The following is a 21,814-nucleotide window of genomic DNA, read 5'->3' as shown; positions in this document are numbered from 1 at the left end:
TTAAAACGGTGTAAAAGGATTTATACTGTTTTCACACCGTTTTCAAACCGCTGTTTTTGGCCCGTGCGGAATCAGCCTTTCAGATTTTTCTAAAGGCTAGCAACACTGCCCCCTGCCCCCGTCCTTGCCCCGCCCTGCCAAGACTATACTGAAATTTTAAAGATGCTCAGTTTTGCAATCAGTCTCAGTTGTGTGCTTGCTTGCATAGTAAGATTGAAAAATACATGGCCCTGATCTTTGGGATGTACAGAATGCTACAAAGGCCCGTCACAATACTGCATTCTGTTGCATTGGGCATCCCTCAGGTGAAAAGCACCATTAGTCATAGTCTTCCTCGGCTATCAGGTGTTCCTGTTTTGAGTCCTTGAAGCAGTCTTGAAAGAAGGCAGAAAGGGTCTGGCGGAGGTGATGCTGGGTAGTTTGCAAAAAGATGTGGCCTTCATCTGGGTAGATCTGGTAAACAGACACATTGTGGTTAGTTATGTTTCCGTTACTGCCTTTTGAGGCAAAAAAGAAAAAAAAACCCTGTGTATTATTTCATGCTGGTAACAACTCACAGAAAGTTACCAAGGTTAGGAAAACAGCTCAGGGAAAAGAAGGCCAGGTTATAAAGAAATAAAACAGATTAGAAGATCTAAGGTGGCCATTTTGGCCTACTGCCAAGGTTGCCTGCTTCGGGTTGGGAAATACTCAGGAGATTTTGGGAGTTGAGTCTGGGAGGGTGGAGTTTGGAGATCTGTTGTCTGGAGATCCATTGTAATAGCAGATCTTCAGGTCCCGCCAGGAGGTTGGCCTACCTACTATAGGCTCTCCCTTTGAATGAGGAAGACAAAAGTGTCTGGCAACGCTCTAGAACCTATTTTAAATGCCAAATAAAGGTCTTTGTTGTTAAATGAGGAAGACAAAGGTGGGGATGCTCAATTCCTCTATCAGCATCATTGTAGTAACAGCTGGACCTTTTTAAAGTAGAATTGCCAACCTCCAGGTGGTAGCTGGATTACAATTGGTCTCCAGGCAACAGAGAGCAACTTGCCTGGAGAAAAGGGCTGCTTTGGAAGGTGACCTCTATGGAATTAAACTCCACTGAAGTCTCCCCCCCCCCCCCACAAACCCCTCTGACTTTACCCCTAAAATCTTCAGGTATTCCCCAACCTGGAGCTGGCAGCTGTGTCTGCTACTGTTTTAGTGAGAGGAAGGTAAAGCAAAGCTAGATTCTATCACAACTGCTATGAGTACCATTCAACAATCTTGTGATTCTCTGAGGGGGCCTTTCTGGAGTAGACCGGCCCAGAACATGCTCCTCTCCCCCCTCCCACTTTGCAGGAGCTGCTTAGTTCAAATCAACCTGAGAAAGCATAGCTTCATCAGCTCTTCTTAGAGCTTTCTGATCTTCTAGGTTTGCCAGCCCAGGATCCAGAGCTTCAAGCAGTGGCAGACAAGAAAGAGTTATATCAGGTGTGGCATTCATGCTCATAGATTAATGGTAGGCGGGGAAACACACGCTTCTAGTTCTAGGTGATTTCCTCACTGGCGATTTATCCTGGGGTAGTCCCCCGAAATATCATTTCCTCACGACTTCCCCACTTCCAAACCTTTGAACACAGATCAATCCCATTTCTGGCGCTCCCCCCTTATCATGGGATTTTCCTGGACCTGCTTATGTATGCACCTTTTTGAAAAAAACACTCTGATGGGAGCTATTAGGAGATGGGGTAACACATTTAAGGGTCCGTAACTTTGGCCCCCATGAACCAAACTTCACCAAACCTGGGTGGTATCATCAGGAGGGACTCCTAAAGATACTCTGAAATTTTGGTGCTGCTAGCTTGCACTCTTGCACCCCTGACAGCAGGCACCCCCCCCTCCCCCCGGGGCAGGCCTAGATGTCTTCACTAGAAACATGCTGCAGTGAGGATGTTGGAACCTGGATGAAAAAGTGCTGATTCTTTTGAAACTTGGTTGTATCTAGATTAAATTTTCAGTGGGAATTCAGTCCTAGATAACTTCAAGACCACACAAGTTTCCTACTGAATACTAAATTATGAGGGAGGGAAGGCAGCATGGATAGCCTCATCAGATCTCGGAAGCGAACCAGGGGGGTCAGTCAGTACTTGGACAGAGACCACCAAGGAAGATTCTGCCGAGAAAGGCAATGGCAAACTACCTCTGCTTCTCACTTGCCTTGAAAACCTGTTGCAGGGGTGCGATCAGTTAGCTGCAACTTGGTGGCACGTGCATATGTTATTATAGCAATCAAACAGGTTCAAAAGATCACTCAAAATGTCTTCCAGAATTAGCAAAAGATAAAAAGAAAACTATGATTGTCTCATTCATTAGAATTGAGAGGATATGCTCAGTCTCCCAGTGAGAGAGACCTGGTCCTTCCTTTCCAATACATCCTACCTGGGTAGAGTAGTTAGACTCCACAGCCAACAGCTGGATAAGAAGTTCAGCTGTATGTTGGAAATGCACCGTGGCTGTTGGAGGAAAGAGAGGAAAAGTGAACTGGGTGACATGTCAGGAGGGTCTTTTAACTCTTGCAGACCCCTTTCTATGAGGTCTAACGTTGAACTAAGAACGCCCAGTATTACCAGCGGCTACATTCAGACCAAGTGGCTCCATCCCACCAATAGACAGTTAAAACATTTTTTGTATATTTCCTTTTAGACATTCAGTTTTGGTGTTCCAACCACACAGAAATCCTCCAGATATGCATAGTCATCATTTTGTGTGGCCAGGGACATGCACATATTTTCCAGCTTTCATATGTGCAAATGAAATCCCAGTTTTTAAAAGGGAAATTTAATGTACTGAAATAAATGGAAAATGAGTGTTAAGCTTTAAGTTGCCACCAGCCTTCATTTTACGTATCGGAAGAATGTGTTCATTTTCAGGTGTACAGGTCTTATGCATACACCTGGAACAAAACAGAACGAGTCTGAATTCTTGTTCCCTCCTCACTTTAACTCTTCCTGGGGTTCTCTAAGAACAGAGTTGAGGACGTATTCATAGCAACATGATCTGAGAGACTCCGTGAGAAGAAGAGTTCCTACCCCCCTTGAACATTATAATCAGGATGGATCCATGTTCAGCCTTACCGTCTCCAGTTCCGTGCACAATCAGGAAGTTCTTGTCCTTCAAGCGGATGGCTTCCTCCAGTACAGAGGCCACCTGTAGAGGAAATAGAGCAGGTAGCACAGAAAGAGTTAAAACCTGGCCTTTTTATTCTTCTGCCAGAGTCAGATTCCATACATTGTTTCAAAAGACGTGGTTTCTCGCTTCTTTTGGTCTTTTACGCTAGCTTTCTACTTTTTTTTGTATTCCCCCTTTCAGCCCAAAGTGCTTTCTTGTTTGTTTCTTTGTATTGTTTATGCCTCACTTTTCTCCTCAATGGGGACCCAAAATGGTGTACAACATCCTCCCCTCTTACATTTTATCCTCACAACAAGCCTGCGATGTAGGTTAGCCTATGTGACTAGCCCTGATCACCCAGTGAGGTTCCATGGTTGAGTGAAGATTTGAACCTGGGTGTCCCAAATCCTAATCTGACACTCTATCCACTACACCATGCTGGCCTACCAAAAGTTTCCTAGGCTGTCTCCCATCCAGGCCCTAACCCAGGGGTAGGGAACCTGCGGCTCTCCAGATGTTCAGGAACTACAATTCCCATCAGCCTCTGTCAGCATGGCCAATTGGCCATGCTGGTAGGGGCTGATGGGAATTGTAGTTCCTGAACATCTGGAGAGCCGCAGGTTCCCTACCCCTGCCCTAACCAAACTCTGCTCTGACTCTGAGAGCCAGCATAGTGTAGTGGTTAACAGCAGGTGAATTCTAATCTGGAGAACCAGGTTTGATTCCCCACTCCTCCACCTGAGTGGCAGAGGCTTATCTGGTGAACTGGATTTGTTTCCACACCCCTACATTCCTGCGGAGTGACCTTGGCCTAGTCACAGTTCTCTTAGATCTCTCTCAGCCTCACCTACCTCACAAGGTGTCTGTTGTGGGGAGAGGAAGGGAAAGGCGCTTGTAAGCCACCTTGAGTCTCCTTACAGGGTATAAATCCAAACTCTTCTTCTTATGTTAGGCCTGGTGAAGGTCCAAACAGAGGGGAAATGGTCATGGAACTGGCTAATCTGGTTTTGTACTTTACTGGACCTTGCTGGAGTGAGAACAAGAAAGAGGGATTGCTAGCAAGGGTTATTAAGAACAGACTGAAGGGCTGTGTTGCATGGAGATGCTCAATAGTAGGACCAGTGGTACAACTCAGCCTCCTTGTTTATATTTAATTTTTCCTCCAAAGTAGCTTGCAACACTACTCTTCTCAGCTATTTTATTTTCACAACCAACCAACCTGTGAAGTAGGTGAGGCTGAGTGTGTGGGATCAGCCCATGGTCATCCAGCAAGCCTCCACAGAGGAGTAAAGATTCAAACGCAAGTCCTAGTCCAATACACTAACCAAAAGATGGTACTGGCTGTGTTTAGGGACAGCAAATCATGTTTCTCCACAGGCCACCTTGCCTTTGCAGTGCCTCACGTGAAAAACAAGGATGCTGTACACATCCCAGGCAACATCAAACACCAAACACCTCATCAAACACTTCCAAAGTAGTGGCACTGTGTGATCCAAACATTCAACATCTGGCTGTTGAGAACATTTGATGGTCTCTTCTTGTTTGTGATGCTTGGTTGGACAGTGGTTGCCCAGGTGCCAATTGGTTGGTGCCAAGACGTTGTTCATGATGAAGGATGTGCTACTCCTCCCTACTAGTGTCATTTGAAATTTGTTTTCTATTGGTTTTTAAGCTGAAGCTCAGCTGAGCACTCCCCACTATACTACTACAATGGAAGTACTCATTGCATGCTTTAAAAAGCCAAGGAAAGAAGCAATGGAGGAGGAGGAGGAGGAGGAGGAGGAGGAGGAGGAAGGGAGTTGTAGCAGTAGTTTGGATCTCTCCTGTAAGGAGACTCAAGATGGCTTACAAACTCCTTTCCCTTCCCCTCCCCACAACAGACACCCTGTGAGGTAGGTGGGGCTGAGAGAATTCTAAAGAACTGTGACTAACCACACAACAGACTTCATGTGGAGGAGTTGGGAAACAAATCTAATTCATCAGACTAGAGTCAGCAACTCATGTGGAGGAGTGAGGAATCAAACCAGGTTCTCCAGATTAGAGTCCATTACTCTTAACCACTGTACCACACACTCAAAATGATGTTTGGGAGACAAAACCTCTCAGTTCCTACTGCATTCAGCCCAGCAAAGAGGGGGAAAGATAAGACAGAGACAGGGAGAACCTCTTGGGCACCCATACCGTGTAGGCTGCATCTTCACGGGCTGGCATCCCTAAGTAGCGTTCAGAGAAAGGGGCAGCTGTGGAAAGAGACAAAGGATGGGATGTTTAGAATCCTATAGAGGCGACCTCTACCAAGAAGCATCTCCACATGGGACAGTCTCAGCAGCAGTGTCCCAAAGCATTGTGCTTTGACAAGCCTCAGCAGCTGGGCAACAGCTTGAGTCTCCGGTCCCTGGATCCCAAACCTCAGGTGAAAGTTTTTGATGCTTGACTGCTTTCACAAGATGGTTCAGCAGTGAAGTTTCATGCAGACTGCAGAAATTAACTTCACCTTTTGCAGAATTCATTTCATCTCAATACAGAATTGTATTTGTATGAATTTCTTTATTTAGCCAGACGAAGGAAGGAGTAGCAGTAATAATGGTGAAAGATCTTAAAAATTAGGAACACACAAAGGTAAACTTAAAGGTTTACCATTCATTACCAGTCCAGTTTTTGATTCCTTTTCCTTTGTCCTTTATAAACACAGGCAATCCACAAACCTTGCTGCTACTTACCATGGAAGTGAAAGCTAGTGATGGGCGCTACAGCTGCTCCACATTTAAAAAGGTCCTCTGCTATTGCCAGGAGCTTAAGTGCTAAAAAGCCCCCATATGCCTTTAAAAAAAGCAGAAACAGCACAGAGTCGCTCATGCCTCTAGCACAGGTTAAGTTGACTTGTAGATGAGCTGTGGATTATTCAGTTTTGCAACTCTACTTGTGTCTACGTGTTTGACCTTCTGCTTCCCCTTCAAAGGAAAGACTGGGCTGTTTTCACAGTTGGTCCTGAGACTACCATTTAATCCCTATTGTTTGCTGTTGCTCTTTGCTATGATAGAGAGAAAACAGAACATTTGATCTACTCAATGCTGCTCTTTCAATAGACACAAGCAGTTCAAATTCCTGCATGAATAGGCTGAACATGGAACAAGCAAAATCTCTAAAAGCCCTTCCACCAGTCGGTTTCTTTCCACGAATCATGGTGCTTTTGCAAGTGATAGGCACCCGACACCTACAAGCCGTGCAGGGCAAATCACTTCAGCAGTGATTACCGATAACCCCAAGTAGAGTGGTAAGACCACTGCAAAGAACACTTAAGGATAACACCAAGCCGGCTATGTTAGTACCATACATGGAAGTCCCTCTTATTTGAATACAAGCAATCTCTGTCCTAGTGAACTATCATCGGCACCACTGGTTTCAAACTGAATTTAACTGGTTTGGATGGTGTCCAATGCCAGGGAAAGAATGATTTGCCCCATAGAGAGAATGAACGCAATGCCCTATGATTTTTTTTTTTAAATCAACTGGCCTACCCATCCAACTGCCACTTTGTAGTTTGGTACTAGAAACCCAGGTTTTTGTGTGGTTTTCTATGCTTATCTCAGTCCTGTCCTTGAGGTACTTCCTTTTCCAAGGCTGTGTGGGCAGTATACATGCAGGAGGAGTTACCGTTGGGAAGTTCCCTTTGGGGCTTGCTGTACTGCTCAGGAAAGACTCCAGATCCCCCTTGGGCTGGAAATTTGGCTGGCAGAGGAAAGGTCATGAGTCCAATGGACTGGAACATTCTACCATAGTCGTCTTGTGCTATACAGATCCAGGATGTAAAACAGGCAGCCCAATCCTGAGGTTGTGGTGGCTGAGATTGGCTCGGCCACTGCACCACCTCTAGAGGGCTTCCAGGTAGCATGGAGAAGCAGAACAAATTGGAGAATCCCTGGCTGTTTATGGAGAATTAACTGGAGTTACGCCACCCTTTGGGGTGGTGTAAGTTTGAGCCCTGTACTGGAGGTATTCCCAGTGTGAAAGCCACATGGAAGCCAACCACCCCCAGACCATCCCAGCTGCATTGGCCTACAGCTTTAGGCTGGTGCAGACTTTTCTGGGTCAGGCACAGCAGAGTCCCCGCCCCCCCGCCCATGGATTTGCCCGTAACAGGTCACCTTTGTGCCAATGGACAATACTTACCTTTCCATAGACTGCTGTGCGCCTGCGATCCACGTAAGGAAGCTGCAGCAGCAGCCTGCAATACAACAAGGGGTCCTATTACAGTTAGTACAACCCTCTGCCACCTTCTGCTACCAATAACTGCTCTCTTTCCCACGCCTGAGTTTGCTATGAAGGTTTCCACTTCCCAAAAAGCACTCTGCAGCTTAATACTTGTATCTTTTCAGAGCTTTGACATTTCTTTCATTGACCCCTGTCTCTTCTTTGCTGTGAGCATGCAACCATCAGAGCATGTATACTCTTCCTGGGGTGAAGCCCAGGCTCCATGGTAGAACCACTGCTTTGCTTCCAGAAAGTCATAGACACACATGAACACATGAAACTGCTTTATACTGAATCAGATCCTTGGTCTATCCCATACACCCAAGGGCGCCATGGTGACATCCTCTTCCTTTACACTATGGCATTACAATCCCACGGAACTCATTCCCCTACCCAAACTTCACCCTCCATCGGCATTGCCTTGCAATCTCCAGGAATTTCTCGTTGGAGTTGGCAACCCTAGCTAGACCGAGATGCTTTGCAGTGAGAAGTACAAAGCTGTAGATTTTTCAAGGGGGCAGGGGGCCAGCACCAGAGTTAAAGAACATTTGGAGGCTGTTTGTGTGTACTGACCTCCTTGTCCATCCCTGATAAAGGCAGGGGAACTTTTATGGGAGGATCACCACTGCAATTCTGTAGTGGAATAAATATATGCAACATGTAAACATTGCCTAAACATAAAGGTTTGAGCAGACTTACTGCATCAGAGTGACATGGTCCTTGATATCCAAGGAGCCCAGTTGGCGGTTGAGCTCATGCAGGAGTTTGAGGCCTTGGTTCCCAGAGCCTCGGCCGTCAAACTGAACCACCACAGCCCCCAAGGAGCTAGAGAGAGCAGTGTCCCAGTCGAGACGGAATTCCTCTGTGGCCTCCTGGCTGCCTGGAGTTTCTGGGCTGCATGAATAGCAGTGAGGGATTAGTTGTACAAAACCAGTTCTTGTGTTTGAAGCAAAAAGAATGCAAAACCGAACAAAGTGACCCTGATTGGAGACAGAGATTGAAGACAGGATAAGGGAGCCCTGATGGGATTTCTTGTGTGAATCAATTGTTTCTGAATAAATCCTACAACCTCATAGTTTTAAAAGTCACAAGGTTTTAAAGCCACGATGGCCAGTTTTTCTGCTTGATTGGTTTATAGCTAATCAAGATACACATATGCAGTCACTGACTTAAAAATATAGCAAGGGGGAAGTCAGTTCAGTTATTTTCCAGCCTCACTTTTTAGAAATAGAGGTAGCAAGAGTCAGTGGGTTGGATCAAGCTCCCCCGCTTTTCTAAGCAGGGATCAGAGATTTGGAGGTTCTAAAATGCTGGAAAAGACTTCAGGAAGGCGACTCTTTGGAGGCTTCAGGAAAAGTTTCCTTGACCCAGGCTGACCTAGTCAGGGGATGAAAAAACTCCTGGGAGAAAAGTCCCTTTTTACTGGGTCTCTCAAGGAAGACAGATCTGGAGGAGGCAGCCATTTATACCATGGGCTGTCCCAGGGAGCTGCAGAAAACTTGCAAGTAATGGAGATTCAGTAGAGACGTATAACATCCTAAACTCAAGAGCCTGTCCAATAGTCCAACATCTGATAAGGAATCTATGGAACGAGGGACGGAGGAATTGCCTTTCTCTCGTTTCTTTTGGATTCCTTGCTCAAACTGGTGCTGAACTAAAAGTATGCTTGTAAACAGTTTCTTTTCAATAAATACTTTTTAACTTTGGATGTCAGTAGCAGTTCTCTGTACCATATAGACCTCCACCATCTTGGACATGTTACTTTAAAAGGGGGGGTGCCAGGAGGAGGGAAGGCTGCAGTTGGCAACCAGCTATTCCTCCAGGTGTTCACCAGGCACTAAATTGTGCCCATAAGACTCAGGAGTGGGGGAGTGGGAGATAGCAAGGCCAGGTCTTAATGCTTGCATGGGGAATCCTGACCCTCCCAGTGGGCAATTCCTACAACAGTCAGGTGGTGGCAATGGTTAGCTGCAAGAGAGAGACAAGCCCCTGTAGGAGGAGTTGGGAACCCCTTGCGAGAGGATAAGGGCTGAATAGGGCCTGACGTCAGAACAGGTCTATTCTGCCACAGGGTTCACACTTGCTTCAGAACTATCCCCACCTCCTTTGATTTGGAAGGCTAATCCCAGATGAATGGGTGCTTATTGATGTTCCTCAGAAGTGAAGAACTCCATGAAATGATACGAAGTTGTCAAATGTTAACATGTAATTGGGATGAGAGGAAGAGTTAGGTATTGCGTTCCAGTAGCACTGGCGTTTTTATTTTAAAAAGAAAAGGAGTGTGAGCGGCCCTGGGGGCATCAGCTTTAGTGAGTTTGATATCCCACTCTTTTGAACCAACAGCAACTCTTTCACACAGTTGCTACCCAAGACTTGGAGGTGCTAGTTAAAGCGTTCCCCTAAGGACAAGACAAACAACTAGCAGAGGCAGGGAGGGCAGGAGAGGCAGACACACAGCCCCATGATCGCAGAAGAAACCATCCTTACTCTCTGAGCCATGCTTCTTGAACATTTTGTTTAAATCCCTATGTCTACTCAAGCATTCATCTCTATAGAATCAATTAAGGGGCGAGGGAGAGCTATGCTCCTTGTACACAAGCTATATTTTGAGTGCTTATTTTTGGATTGTGGATCTTAAGTTCCAGAGTAGGGTAGTCCAAGCAAAGGCAGGTCCATATTGCCTGTGCCAATCCCAATTTAGAAATCCCCCTCAAATGAGAGTTAACCAGGATCCTTCATTCTGTCTCGAGGCTAGCAGTATCAGTCCACCAGTCCCGGAGGTCATCTAGCTGGCTACCGTCTCTGAGGGGTGTCACTTACAGCATCAGTAGCAATGGACATAAGTCACACTGGTTTGGAGGTGGCAAGGACACACGCACAGACAAGTCTGGATTGTGAGGGAAAGAAGAAAGAAAATAATTGCGGGTATGGAAAGGTAACCCATTACCTGTCTTACTCAAATATCCTTCTTCATGACAAATCACCCAAACATCAAGAGTTCTGCAAACTTATGACCTTTGACCCCTATAGACTCTGCCTCAGAATCTTTGGTCCTTCATAATTCCCAATAGACCCTGACACTCACAATGACAAGTTGTAATAGGACCCAGTTTCTTCTCTGACACCAAAACTTTGAAATCCAATCTTTGCCTTAGAACAGGGGTCGGCAATCTTTAGCACTCAAACAGCCATTTGGCCCCGCCACCCCAAGCCCCACCCCCGCCCTCCCCAAGCCCTGCCTTTAGCCAAGCGGGCGGGATAGACAGCGGTGGCAGCCCCAACGATGGCAAGTTGCACTTGGGGCGTGGTGAGCGTGCCTCCTCCCCCCCCCCTCCTTCCTTTCTTTCTTTTTCTGGTGTCCTTTCCTCTCCTTCCCAGGTGCCAGATGAGGAAAGGAGGGGAAAAGACGCCAGAGGGAGAAAGGAAGGAAGGAGGGGACGGGGAAGGAGGCGCACTTGCTGCGTCCCAAGTGCAACTTGCCATCGTTGACGTCACCACTGCAGAGCTGCAGTACGAGGACAAAAGAGCCGCATGTGGCTCCAGAGCCGCGGGTTGCCGACTCCTGCCTTAGAATAAGAAGGTGATCATGCACATGCATAGTACAGCCCCATCATGACCCCAATCACTGTCCTTAATTTATTGTAGTTTTTTCCAAATTATTTCCGTACTACCAGAGGCATCATAGCCTCTTTCCCCAACCATGTGGTACCACCATCAGCTCCCATTCTTGTGACTCAGCCATTGCAGCCTCTCAGTTCCTCAACAATCCCACCATTCTCACTGACACCAAGCTGTAACTTAGTCCCCAGTTGCCAGATTCAGCCTGGGACAGGGAATCTATGACTTTGATAGTGTTACAGCATGGAGAGTCTCAGAGTCAATTTGTAATTAAGATCCAAGCTGCTAGAGTAGGGGAACAGTCCAAAAGTTCAATAGAAGTCAAATGTTGCAACCTCCACTTTACTCTCTTTACTGTTGTGTTCAAACCATAAATAAAAGTTAACTCCTTGTTTGTTTAATCCTGTAGGTTGTGTGTCTCAAGGAAAGAAACACACACACAAACCAATGAAGATCTCCGACCCCTTCCGCACATGCAGAATAATGCACTTTCAATCCACTTTCAATGCACTTTGCAGCTGGATTTTACTGCACGGAATAGCAAATTCCACTTGCAAACAATTGTGAAAGTGTATTGAAAGTGCATTATTCTGCATGTGCGGAAGGGGCCTCTGTATATGTTATAATATGAGTAAATGGTGGCAGTGTGTGAATGGAACAGTGTATGAGCCCCCAACCCCAATAACTCAGTAAAGTGTTTGAGCGAGTGCCGGTTAGGAAAGAAGGCTGGGGTCTTCTGCTGATATCTCTGTGAAGAAAGGAATTGAGGTGTGAAATAGTAATTGCTCTCCAAAGGCTTTAAAAGAGAAAAGAAGGGTAGTCTTTGACAGCCTGACTTACTGGTAATCCTGAATCTGAAAGAGAGAGGCATATAGGGTGGTAGGCACTCTATATGAGTGGAGAAGGGGTATCACAGTACCATAGCATTATAACAATCAGTTGCAATCATGTACCAGTTCCCAGTTTCATTTTTTAACAGTAAGTATCCAGCCCTTTTGATGACAGAATTATTAGAAGAAATGTGCAGCCAGTATTTTTCCCCTTATAACTCTGCAATCAAAAAGGCCAGAGACGTATTTTAAAAGTAAAAGTTGGAAATTAAATAACTATTAATAATCAGACTTAACGATGCTTGACCTTGTTTCGATCGCCACAAAAGAGATCTACCACCAGTACAGCTACAATGCAAAGCAAATCCCCATGGTTCCTAACTTCACCAGAAACTGCTTCTCAACCATACCACGTCAAGCCTTTCCTATGCAGCTGAAATGTTTGCAAGTAGGGGCAGGGAGGCTGTTGCCGACTTACTATAGTTGGCCAAGCGGAGGGTCCGGAATTCTACCAAGGGTGTCTCCTTGTGCATGAGGCTATCTTGCAAGAGTCGGTTCTCTTCTAGAAGAAGAAAGTCTGGGGGGGGGGGGGGGAATTACATAGAAGTCAGCTGTATCAGCAGTGGTTCGAAAAGCCTCCTGTTTGTTCTCCAAAGTTATTTCTGGATGCCAGTCTTTGAAAGCCAGTGCTTCTCCACACACTTGAATCGATTCCCTATGCTAGGCTTGACTGTTACTTCTAAATTGTCAGCTTTCCCCCCAGGGGTCGGGAACCTTTTCCCCTCAAAGAGCCATTTGGCTCACCCACCCCCCACTCGCTGGCACGCCCCCCCTCCGCTCCCCCGCCCACTTGCTCGCTCGCCAAGGCCTCTCCTTCGCCATTATTGCTCACACATTGACACACACACGCTTACTGCAGGGCAGGCGTAGATAGGCACCGGCGGCTCGGCCTTTGCCGCCGGGCTGCCGGGCGAGTGATGCGCCCGCCCTGCTCCTTGCAGGGCGGGAGAAGAGGTGCCCGGCATGCTCGCCGGAGCCGGGCCGCCGGGAATGATGTCTCCCGCCCTGCCTCCCTTGCAGGGGCGGGGAGAAGAGGGGCCCGGCGGCTCGGCCGGGCCGGGCCGCCGAGAGCGATGCGTGCCCGCCACTGCTGCCCTGTGGTGCAGGGGCGTGGAGAAGAGGTTCAGCGGCTCGGCCGGGCCGGCCGCCGAGGCTGATCACTCCCGCCCTGCTCCTTGCAGGGCAGGAGTGCCAGCCAGGCCAGCCGCCGGAAACAGTGCTCCCGCCCTGCTCCTTGCAGGCAGGGCGTCTGGCCCGGCTCAGCTTCAGAAGCCAGCCGCCAGAAACGATGCTCCCCCCCGGGCCCTGCTCCTTGCAGGGCCGGGAGGCGTGCCAGCAGCTCAGCCAGGCCAGCCGCCAGAAGCGATGCTCCCGCCCTGCTCCTTGCAGGGCGGGAGAGTGCCCGCGGCTCGGCCGGGCCGGGCTGCCGGGAACGATGCTCCCCGCCTCTGCTCCTTGCAGGGCGGGAGAAGAGGTGCCCGGCGGCTCGGCCGGGCCGGCCGCTGGGGGAACGATGCGCCCGCCCTGCTTCTCGCAGGGCGGGAGAAGAGGGGCCCCGCGGCTCGGCTGATGGAGCCGCAGAACAGCGGCGGAAGAGCCGCATGCGGCTCGCGAGCCGCGGGTTCCCGACCCCTGCCCCAGGCCAATAAAATAGTGCTGCTATTGAGACAAAAGGAATCCAGTGTAGGTTTTTGTGTTGTACATGATTCTCCCCCAGCTAGGAGGTTTAAAAAATCCCTCTCCTCATTCCACTTTTCCTTTTTAAATATCTTCTCCTTGGATATTTACCGCTGCAAAATTTAATGTCTTCACTAGTAAGAAAACAAGTTTGTCAAATATATTAACATTTCTTTTTAAAATAGAGAGGATGAAATAATGCAAATCATACACATTTATATTACAGTTCTGTTGAAACTCTCTATCAAAAGCCTTTTTATGAGATAGATAGGAAGAAGCACATAATCCCCTTCCTGCATGGAAGTGAAGGCATCACAGATAAACAGAAGGTTATATATCTTTTAAACAGACACAACTACGAGCTGTTGGAAGCGGTGGCTAAATTTTTAAATGGTGTTATTTTAACTCGTCAGAAGTTGTTAAGGCTGTTGTTATCTTGCAATGTTAATGTTAATCTATTTTTTATATGCCATTAGAGGTATTCGAAATCGAATATATTACAGTTTTAAGATTGTAGCAGAGGACTTTCTTACAACTTAAACTGTGCAAAGAGTCACTAAGAAGTGTAGAACCTCACTTTGGAAAAAATAAAAAGAATGCAGTTGTCAGATACTGGGAAAATTCTGGGGAAAGGCAAAGGGTGGCTCCTTCTGCCATCATAGGATTCTGCTGCATTGAAATTCACAATCTTTAACAGATGATCTTTAGATCAAATCCCCTAAAGTAGAGAACCACAATTTATTCATATCCGATTTGTTAGCTACCTTCCTTCCCTACTAAGGCAGCTTACAATATTAATAAAATACATAAAACAGATTACATAAAAACATTATACATAAAATATATTACATTAAAAACATTAAACAGACAGGAACTTATGTTGCAGGAATTTGCTCTTCTCTAATAAAAAGTAAGCACTCCCCAGCTGTAATACTTACCATGTGGGTTAGCTGTACAGTGAACAGACACTTGAGGAATCCCGGGTCCTGCAGAATGAAAGAAATACCTATCTAGCCTATGCTGGGTGAAAAACATAAGCCGTTACACAAAGTTACTTGCAGAGAGGGCCTAGATGGATGCAATTTTAAAAGTTTTCTTGCTTTAAAACCCCTTAGCATTCCTCCATCCTTTACTGGGGAAGGACTATATACTGTAGGAGGACAGGGGTCTTCCTCTTTTCAAACTTGAAAGCGTCGATTAAATTAAGCTGTGGCAATCATTTTGTTGCTGCATCCACTGTACTGAGTCAGAATTCCAAGTGTGCCCACAAACTCAAAAAGGTCGGGAACCCCTGTGGTTCTCACTGATGCAGCACTGAATTTGGTGAAAAATGGAACTGGCAAGGTGAATGCCCCAGACAACAGTCATATTGAGCACACCTCAAGCTTCCAAGGATCTGGGGCAGTTCAGCCTGATGTGGTGTCCTTATCAACTTCTTCCCAGTTCAGGGTTCTAACATCTGGTTATAGCATCCTTTACAATCATTCCTGAAGCTTCATCTTACAACCCATTAGTTCCAGGTACCAGTGTGGAGGGGGTGAAAAAGAAGCTCAGTTCCTGGCCAGTCTGGAGTTGAGGATATAAAATACCTCACTTGGAGGCAAAAAGAGTCACAATTGGCCCTGAAGCAACAATTTCAGCTTTCTGCCTGCAGCAGCAGTACCTTAATACCTTGTGAGTGACTCAGTTCCACACTATAGAAATAAACACATGTATCTGCATATTTGCTTGCAAATACTAATGGATATTTTGATAGACACCCACCTTTGCAGAACAGTACAAAGTGTCCTAGTCCAGGGCTGAAAGAGATGTCTACAAATGAGCAGCCCAGTCGCAGGCCGCAGGTCACACAGGTGCGGCTGAAGGAGTCATCAAGGTTCATGCTATCCAGGAAAAAAAAAGAGAAGAGAAGCAAATACTGAGTCTCTCTCTTGTTCCAAGGACCATTATGCACATGGCCAACAAGATAGAGGCAGCTTCACAACCTTGTCAGTCCTGTTCTCCTAACTACCAATGGTTGAAAAGCCAAAGTGGCCCAAAGACTACAGTACTGAGTTTTGTGGTAGGAAAACACAGGTTTGCATGTAATCTCAGCAAGTCACTCTTTCCCCGCTGAGACTACTTCACAGGATGGTTTTGTGGTTAAAATGCAGCATACGTTACCAAAAGCTTTAAAAATGCTGTGCATCCTCTCCCTCATGAAAATATAAACTAGGGCTAGAAGGGGGGAGTAAAAATGTAATGAATATACGTTCCAGTGGCGAAGCTGCAATGGGGCCGGGGCTGGGTTGCTGCGTCCTGGGAGCATGCCATTGGTGTCACATGGGGGCGTAAAATTGCCCCAGACCCCCCTCCCATGGGCATGGGCCGGGTGGAGCGTGGGCAGATCGGGGCATGGGGTGTGCAGGGGCAGGTTGTGCCCTGGGCGCAGTTTCCTCTCCTCCATCCCTGCAGTGTCCTAAACCCTTAGCATTATCACAACAGGCACTGGCAAACATTCAAATTATGTTTTTTCCAAGATCCCAGAGGATGAGACCTCCAAGAGGAAACCGGATGTACATGTGAAGACAAGATTTAGAAATGAGGCATCATAGACAACAGCCACCTCAAAAGCACCCACCTCAAAGCACATTTGTGTCTTTGGTTAAATAGCCTGTGAGCAACTGAATATGAGGGCGCCAACTGACCAGAAGAAATGGAATAATTTTTTCTGTCTCAGTGACAGCTGAAAGTTGTAGTGGAAATTTTTCCTAGCTGGGCGGTAATAATGATCACCTGCTAGTTTCTGCACACCATGTTGCCTCTAAAACCCAACCTAGTCAGTTGAAAAGCCAGCCACCTTACCTAGTGATAATACTACAAATGCACTTTTGGACTGTCCCTAGGGGTTTGTGGAGGTAGTATAAGTCCCATTTTCCCTGCAAGTCTTTCTTTCCTGACCACCTTAATAATAAAAAAAAAATTCCTCGTATGAGTGTTTCCATATTTCTTTTGGAAATCTCCAATTTGCTTGAGTGTTGTTCTATATAAATACTACTAGGTGGCAGTATGTGATCATTGTAAAAAAAGACCAGAGGACCTGAAGTTAACAGTGAAGTTAGGCCTTGTTCAGACTTACATGAGGGGAGTAGGGGAGGATACACTGGATATTTCTTTTCAGATTTTGGTAATAGTTGTATACCACCATGAATCTGGGTGCCAAAGCAAGACTACAGCTGAACATCAAGAAGACAAAAGTACGGGAGGAGGGACCATTTTTCCATTTATGGTGGAGGTGTGGGTTGGTATACAGAAACTGGAGTATGATTCATGCTGAAGTTAAAATAATTATAGGGATTGATTTTCCATTACAATCCATTGTATGTCTTTTGGGATATTTTTCTCTAATGCTGAGATACAACGACACACACACTTATTATACCTTTGATAGTAGCAGTCAGAATTGCACTTGCGCGGCTGTGGAAAACGGAAAAAGTTCCAACAAAAGATGACTGGATGAAAAGGTACAACAATTTTATAATTTAGACAAAATGACACATCAGATAAGGAATTTGCCCATGGATACTTACAATAAAAATTGGGAACAGTGGAGAAGGTACATTAGAGAAAATACGGGAGTCTAAATTCCAGTTATGGCTTTCTAGTGAACTGTTATAATATAAGGAGATTGTAATATTCAATAATATGATAATGTTAATATTGTTTAAAAAATCAGATAATTTGTTGAGAATGATACTATAAAGAACTTTATTTACTCTTTTAGTATACTGAGGTAACGTAATGAGAAAGATGTGAAATAGTAATATGATGAGACACAATTTTAATTGAACATTTGGTCCTGTTTTCTGAGTAGTCTTTAGTTTAATATTAGGACTAATGATATATACTTAAGAGATATTAAATTATATCTTGTATATTTGTTTTACTGTGTTTACATATGAATGATTACAATGTTATATCAAAAAATTCAATAAAGAAAAAACACTAAAAAAGAAGAAGACGGAAGTAGTGATTACTGGATAATTACTCAGTTTTGTGGGGAAATGGAAATTGTTGAAGACTTTCTATTCCTTGGCTCCATCATCAACCAAAAGGGAGGTTGCAACCAATAAGTCAGGAGACTGAGACTAGGAAGGGCACACGTGAAGGAGAGAGAAAAGATTCTTAAGGATGTGACACTGGCAACCAAGATCAAGATAATTCTTGCCATAGTATTCCCTATTACTATGCATGGGTGTGAAAGCTGGACGATGAAGAAAGTTGACAGTAAGAAAGTAGATTCCTTTGAAAATGTGGTGTTGGAAAGGAGTGTTATGGACACAGTAGACTGCCAAAAAAAGGTGGGTTCTAGATCAAATCAAGCCTGAACTGTCCCCTGAAAACAATAATGCTAGGAAAGGTTGCCAGCAGCAGCAGAAGAGGAAGACCCAACATGAGAGGGATTGACTCTATAAAGGAAGCCATGGCCCTTAGTTTACAAACCTGAACAAGGCTGTTAACGATAGGACATTTGGGAGGACACTGATTCATAGGGTCACCATGAGTTGGGGCTGACTTGACAGCACTTAACACACAGACGTCAAATAAGACATCAAAGATGGTGATGATCAGTCATGCATTCTCTAGATAGCCGTAGGTCTCAGCCCTCCATCTGCAAAACAAGGATAACACTGACCTAACCTTCAGAATTATTGTAACGATTACAGTTACGCTCTGTTTATGACTGCACTATTAGAGTATTGTACTGAGGAGACCTTGGGGTCTCTTGGAATTACAAACGGATCCCCACACTATAGAGATCAGTTCCTCCGGAGACAATGTCAGTATCAGAGGGTGAACTCTATGCCATCACATTCCTGCTAAACTCCCTCCCTTACCCAAACTCCACCTCCAAGTCACCAGGAATTTTTCAGTCTGTGATCACCTTATACCTTAGCCTCTTTGAGCACAGGATGAGATAGAAATTGATAGATCATGTATGTGAACCGATTTAATACTTGCAATATGTTATTAAAAATGCCTAGGAGAAGGTGCCAAGGAGGAGGAGGAGAAGAAGAAGAGGAGGAGGAGGAGGAGGAGAAGAAGAGGAGGAGGAGAAGAAGAAGAGGAGGAGGAGGAGGAGAGGAGGAGGAGGAGGAGGAAGATGAACTGGCTCACTGTGGCAAGAACGTATTTCATTTGATGCAGGTCAGATGATTCACCTGTACAAGTGTCTAGTGGAGGGACCATTTTCAGCGCTTAGGAAGTACCTGAAAATCAAGAAAGATTCAATTACACACTCTTGCTCCCTGTGGCCCTATATGGAACAGAATGTTGGTCAACAACTCGGAAACATGAACAAACTCTTCATGTGATGGATATGAAGATGCTCCGGTGGATGCTTGGCCTGACTCTTTTCTATCGTGTTACAAACGAAGCCATACGAACAAGGAATTACACCAATAACAACAACAAAATGACGGAAGCACGGTTCTGGTAGTTTGGGCACGTTATGCGACAGGAGGAGACTTCTGTTGCAAAAACGGCCCTAAACTTTGACCATGGAGGCCACTGCCCACGCGGAAGACCAAAGAAACAGTGGATGGACAGCAGTGCTGAAGACATGCATGCTGTCAACCTTACCCCTGAAAATGCCCAAAATGGAGCTATTTGGGGAAGAAAATGTCAGTGCTAACTCCCTCAAGGGGAATATAGCCTGAAAACAAGAAGACTCTTGCTTAAGGAGCCATGAGAGGCAAGGATCATATGCAACTGCCTAATGTCAGGCTTGCCAGTCCACTACTCTGACAGGCAGAAGCTCTCCAGGGGCACTGACAGAAAAGGGAGGTTCTCAACCCTTGATACTGATGATGTCAGGGAACGAACCTGTGACCTCCTGCATGCACAGCCATGAAGCTCTGACCCCTCCCCATCACGGTATGAGGACTCACAGCTGTTTGCTGTGTTCCTGATATGCCAGGATCCTGATGACATCCCAGTCTCCAGAGGTCAGGAGGCGCACACTGCTTTCCTTGTGGCTGGGCTGATAGGACAGAAAAAAGAAATGTTGTGAGACTCCCATGTTTTCCCCACAAGTGCTGTTAGTTTTTAAAAATGATCTCCAAAGCAGGCTCCCACAGTTTCATTTCCGTGTCAGGAAAAGCTTCACCTTCTTAACTTTTATAGTTACAAGATGGTTTCTTATGCAAAGAGTCAAGTAAGCAAGTAACTAAAAGAAATGCCTGCAGGTCAGATTACTCTTCAATGGCCAGGAATGGTAAAGGAAAACAAAAACAGACCAGGAATCAGAGAGGCCATGCCAGCAGGTGCTGACAGGAATTGTAGTCCATGAACATCTGAAGCACCAGAGTTGAACACCTCTGTTGTAAGGGAATGACCTCTTGCAGGTGTTAGAACATGAACAGAAATTCAATACATTAGTAATAGATTTGTAATAGAATGGTGCTTTGTAACAGATTTGTAATAGAATTGCTTTTTGCAATTATAGATAATATAATCTATCCTGTGAATTATAGATAATATAATCTATCCTGTTCATACAAAAAAGGCTTTGTAATAAGTAACAGGTGGGAAGCCTGCAGAGGGGGAACATGCAGGCTGTTTTTGAAAAGGGGCCTTTAGGGAATATGAATATTGGCCTTAACATGCCTGAGATTTTCTCCCAATGCACCAAAGGATGGAGGGTACCATCAGACAGAACTCTCATGACCTTCTCTCATCCTCCAGGCAGAGCTACTAAATTACTGGAAAAATCCCTGGTCAGATTTGCTCTTGTGCTTTTAACAGCAGCTGGATCAACCTAATTAACAACACACCTTGATTCAGTGGGGCATTCTGCTAATTAAATGGGTATGCAACTGTATCCTTGTTTAATCTCAGTGCCCCCCATTTGAGCAGAAAGTCTGTGCAAGCTTATTGTAGAGTACATCGTGAGGTCAATGGAGCTTCTCAGTAAGAGTCCGTGGATGCTAGTCTCAGACATAAAACCCCAAATATATACAGATTTAAAAGAGCTCATAAAAAGCTACTCTCCAAGGCACGTCAAGGTAAATGTTAAACAGCAAAAAAAATGTCCTGCCAATAATGTCAAAGCATGCTGAACATTAGGGTACTGCGAGACTTGAATCTTTCTCGTGTTTCCTCTAGAGTTAATCATAAACAGACCTATTCTGAACCCTAATCAGGTTGACTCAACCCAGTTTCCTCCCCCAAAAGGTATTCTTAGGATTGCACAGCTGAACTTCCAAACTTTGCAATTTGCTTTGACCTCTCTCAAGGGGGGGAAAAACCCCATTATTAAGAAGTTAAAGGCAGTGGGGTTGCAGGGCATCTCCAACAGCCTCCATTTAAGTTCTCCTCCATCTGAAGGGCACTGCTGAGATGCCCCCCACCCCGTGGAAGGTCTTCTCTTCACTATAGAGAGTTGCCTTCCATGGAAGACGGACAACGAGCATCCCTCAGTATGACCCCTGCCTGCAACCGTGTTGGAGACTTGCAAACTCTGTGCACTGGCTGACTGAGCAGAGTTGAGGAAGACACTGCTCCTTATGTTGCAGTCAATTCAACTGCAACGCCCCACCCCAAAGACACCCCAACTACTAAGAACAGCGGACAAGCTGAGCCTGTTCTGCACCAAGAGCTTACTGGAAGCTTCGCCATCTTTCCCTCTGCATTCCTCTTATACCCCTGGGAGCCCCGAGAGTGGCATGTTCATACTGGATGCGCAATCCCAGCCTGCCCTCTGTCACTGAACATCCTGAGAGCAGCAGCAGTGGGACATGTAGTCCCAGCCTCTCACCTGAGAACCACCATCCCTTCTCTGCCTGTTACCCAGGCAGCTGCTTCCACGTGCTGTCCCTAGCTCTGGCCCTGAGAACATGTATTTTAAAAAGTGAACTGCTCTGTCAACCAGATGGCTAAGACTTACCTGTGTGGAAAGCATGGTGATGTGGTGGAATTCTCCTCGGGCCCCCTGCTTCACTGGCACACGCAGAAAGAGAGTTTCAGCATCTTCAGAAAAGACTGGCAGCCCCTGCTGTTATAAGAACAAGGTTGTGGCTGCATTGCAGAATACCTCAGTTTACTGGATGTGACTGGGGTTTCTACTGCCTCACGCTATCGATCAAACTGCTTTATAAGTCAGGCCTTTTTGTTTTTCAAGTTGAATACTGTCAATACCAGCACTGCGGGATTTCAGGTAGCCCACCTTCATGTGTTGGAGACTAACGAGGTAGAGAATATGTAAG

General features: G+C 45.8%; 1 protein-coding gene across 1 annotated transcript in view; it reads right to left on the bottom strand.

Annotated features, from left to right (window-relative positions):
- Positions 1-200: 200 nt before the first annotated feature.
- The window catches only part of LOC125427875 (inactive dipeptidyl peptidase 10-like), a 46,186-nt gene continuing 24,572 nt past the window's right edge, over positions 201-21,814 (bottom strand). Inside the window, exons 13-26 of the mRNA XM_048487437.1 lie at positions 21,496-21,603; positions 19,499-19,590; positions 18,770-18,817; positions 15,333-15,451; positions 14,507-14,554; positions 12,310-12,408; positions 10,204-10,270; positions 8,083-8,277; positions 7,303-7,357; positions 5,853-5,952; positions 5,314-5,372; positions 3,099-3,171; positions 2,404-2,477; positions 201-453 (exon numbers count right to left, since the gene is read on the bottom strand). Of these exons, the coding sequence (XP_048343394.1) occupies positions 319-453; positions 2,404-2,477; positions 3,099-3,171; positions 5,314-5,372; positions 5,853-5,952; positions 7,303-7,357; positions 8,083-8,277; positions 10,204-10,270; positions 12,310-12,408; positions 14,507-14,554; positions 15,333-15,451; positions 18,770-18,817; positions 19,499-19,590; positions 21,496-21,603 (1,272 nt within the window). The 3' untranslated portion in view covers positions 201-318. The remainder of the gene's footprint in view (positions 454-2,403; positions 2,478-3,098; positions 3,172-5,313; positions 5,373-5,852; positions 5,953-7,302; positions 7,358-8,082; positions 8,278-10,203; positions 10,271-12,309; positions 12,409-14,506; positions 14,555-15,332; positions 15,452-18,769; positions 18,818-19,498; positions 19,591-21,495; positions 21,604-21,814) is intronic.

Source organism: Sphaerodactylus townsendi, linkage group LG03 (assembly GCF_021028975.2).
Source record: "Sphaerodactylus townsendi isolate TG3544 linkage group LG03, MPM_Stown_v2.3, whole genome shotgun sequence".
Taxonomy (NCBI): Eukaryota; Metazoa; Chordata; class Lepidosauria; order Squamata; family Sphaerodactylidae; genus Sphaerodactylus; species Sphaerodactylus townsendi.
This window is presented reverse-complemented; position numbering and strand designations above follow the sequence as displayed.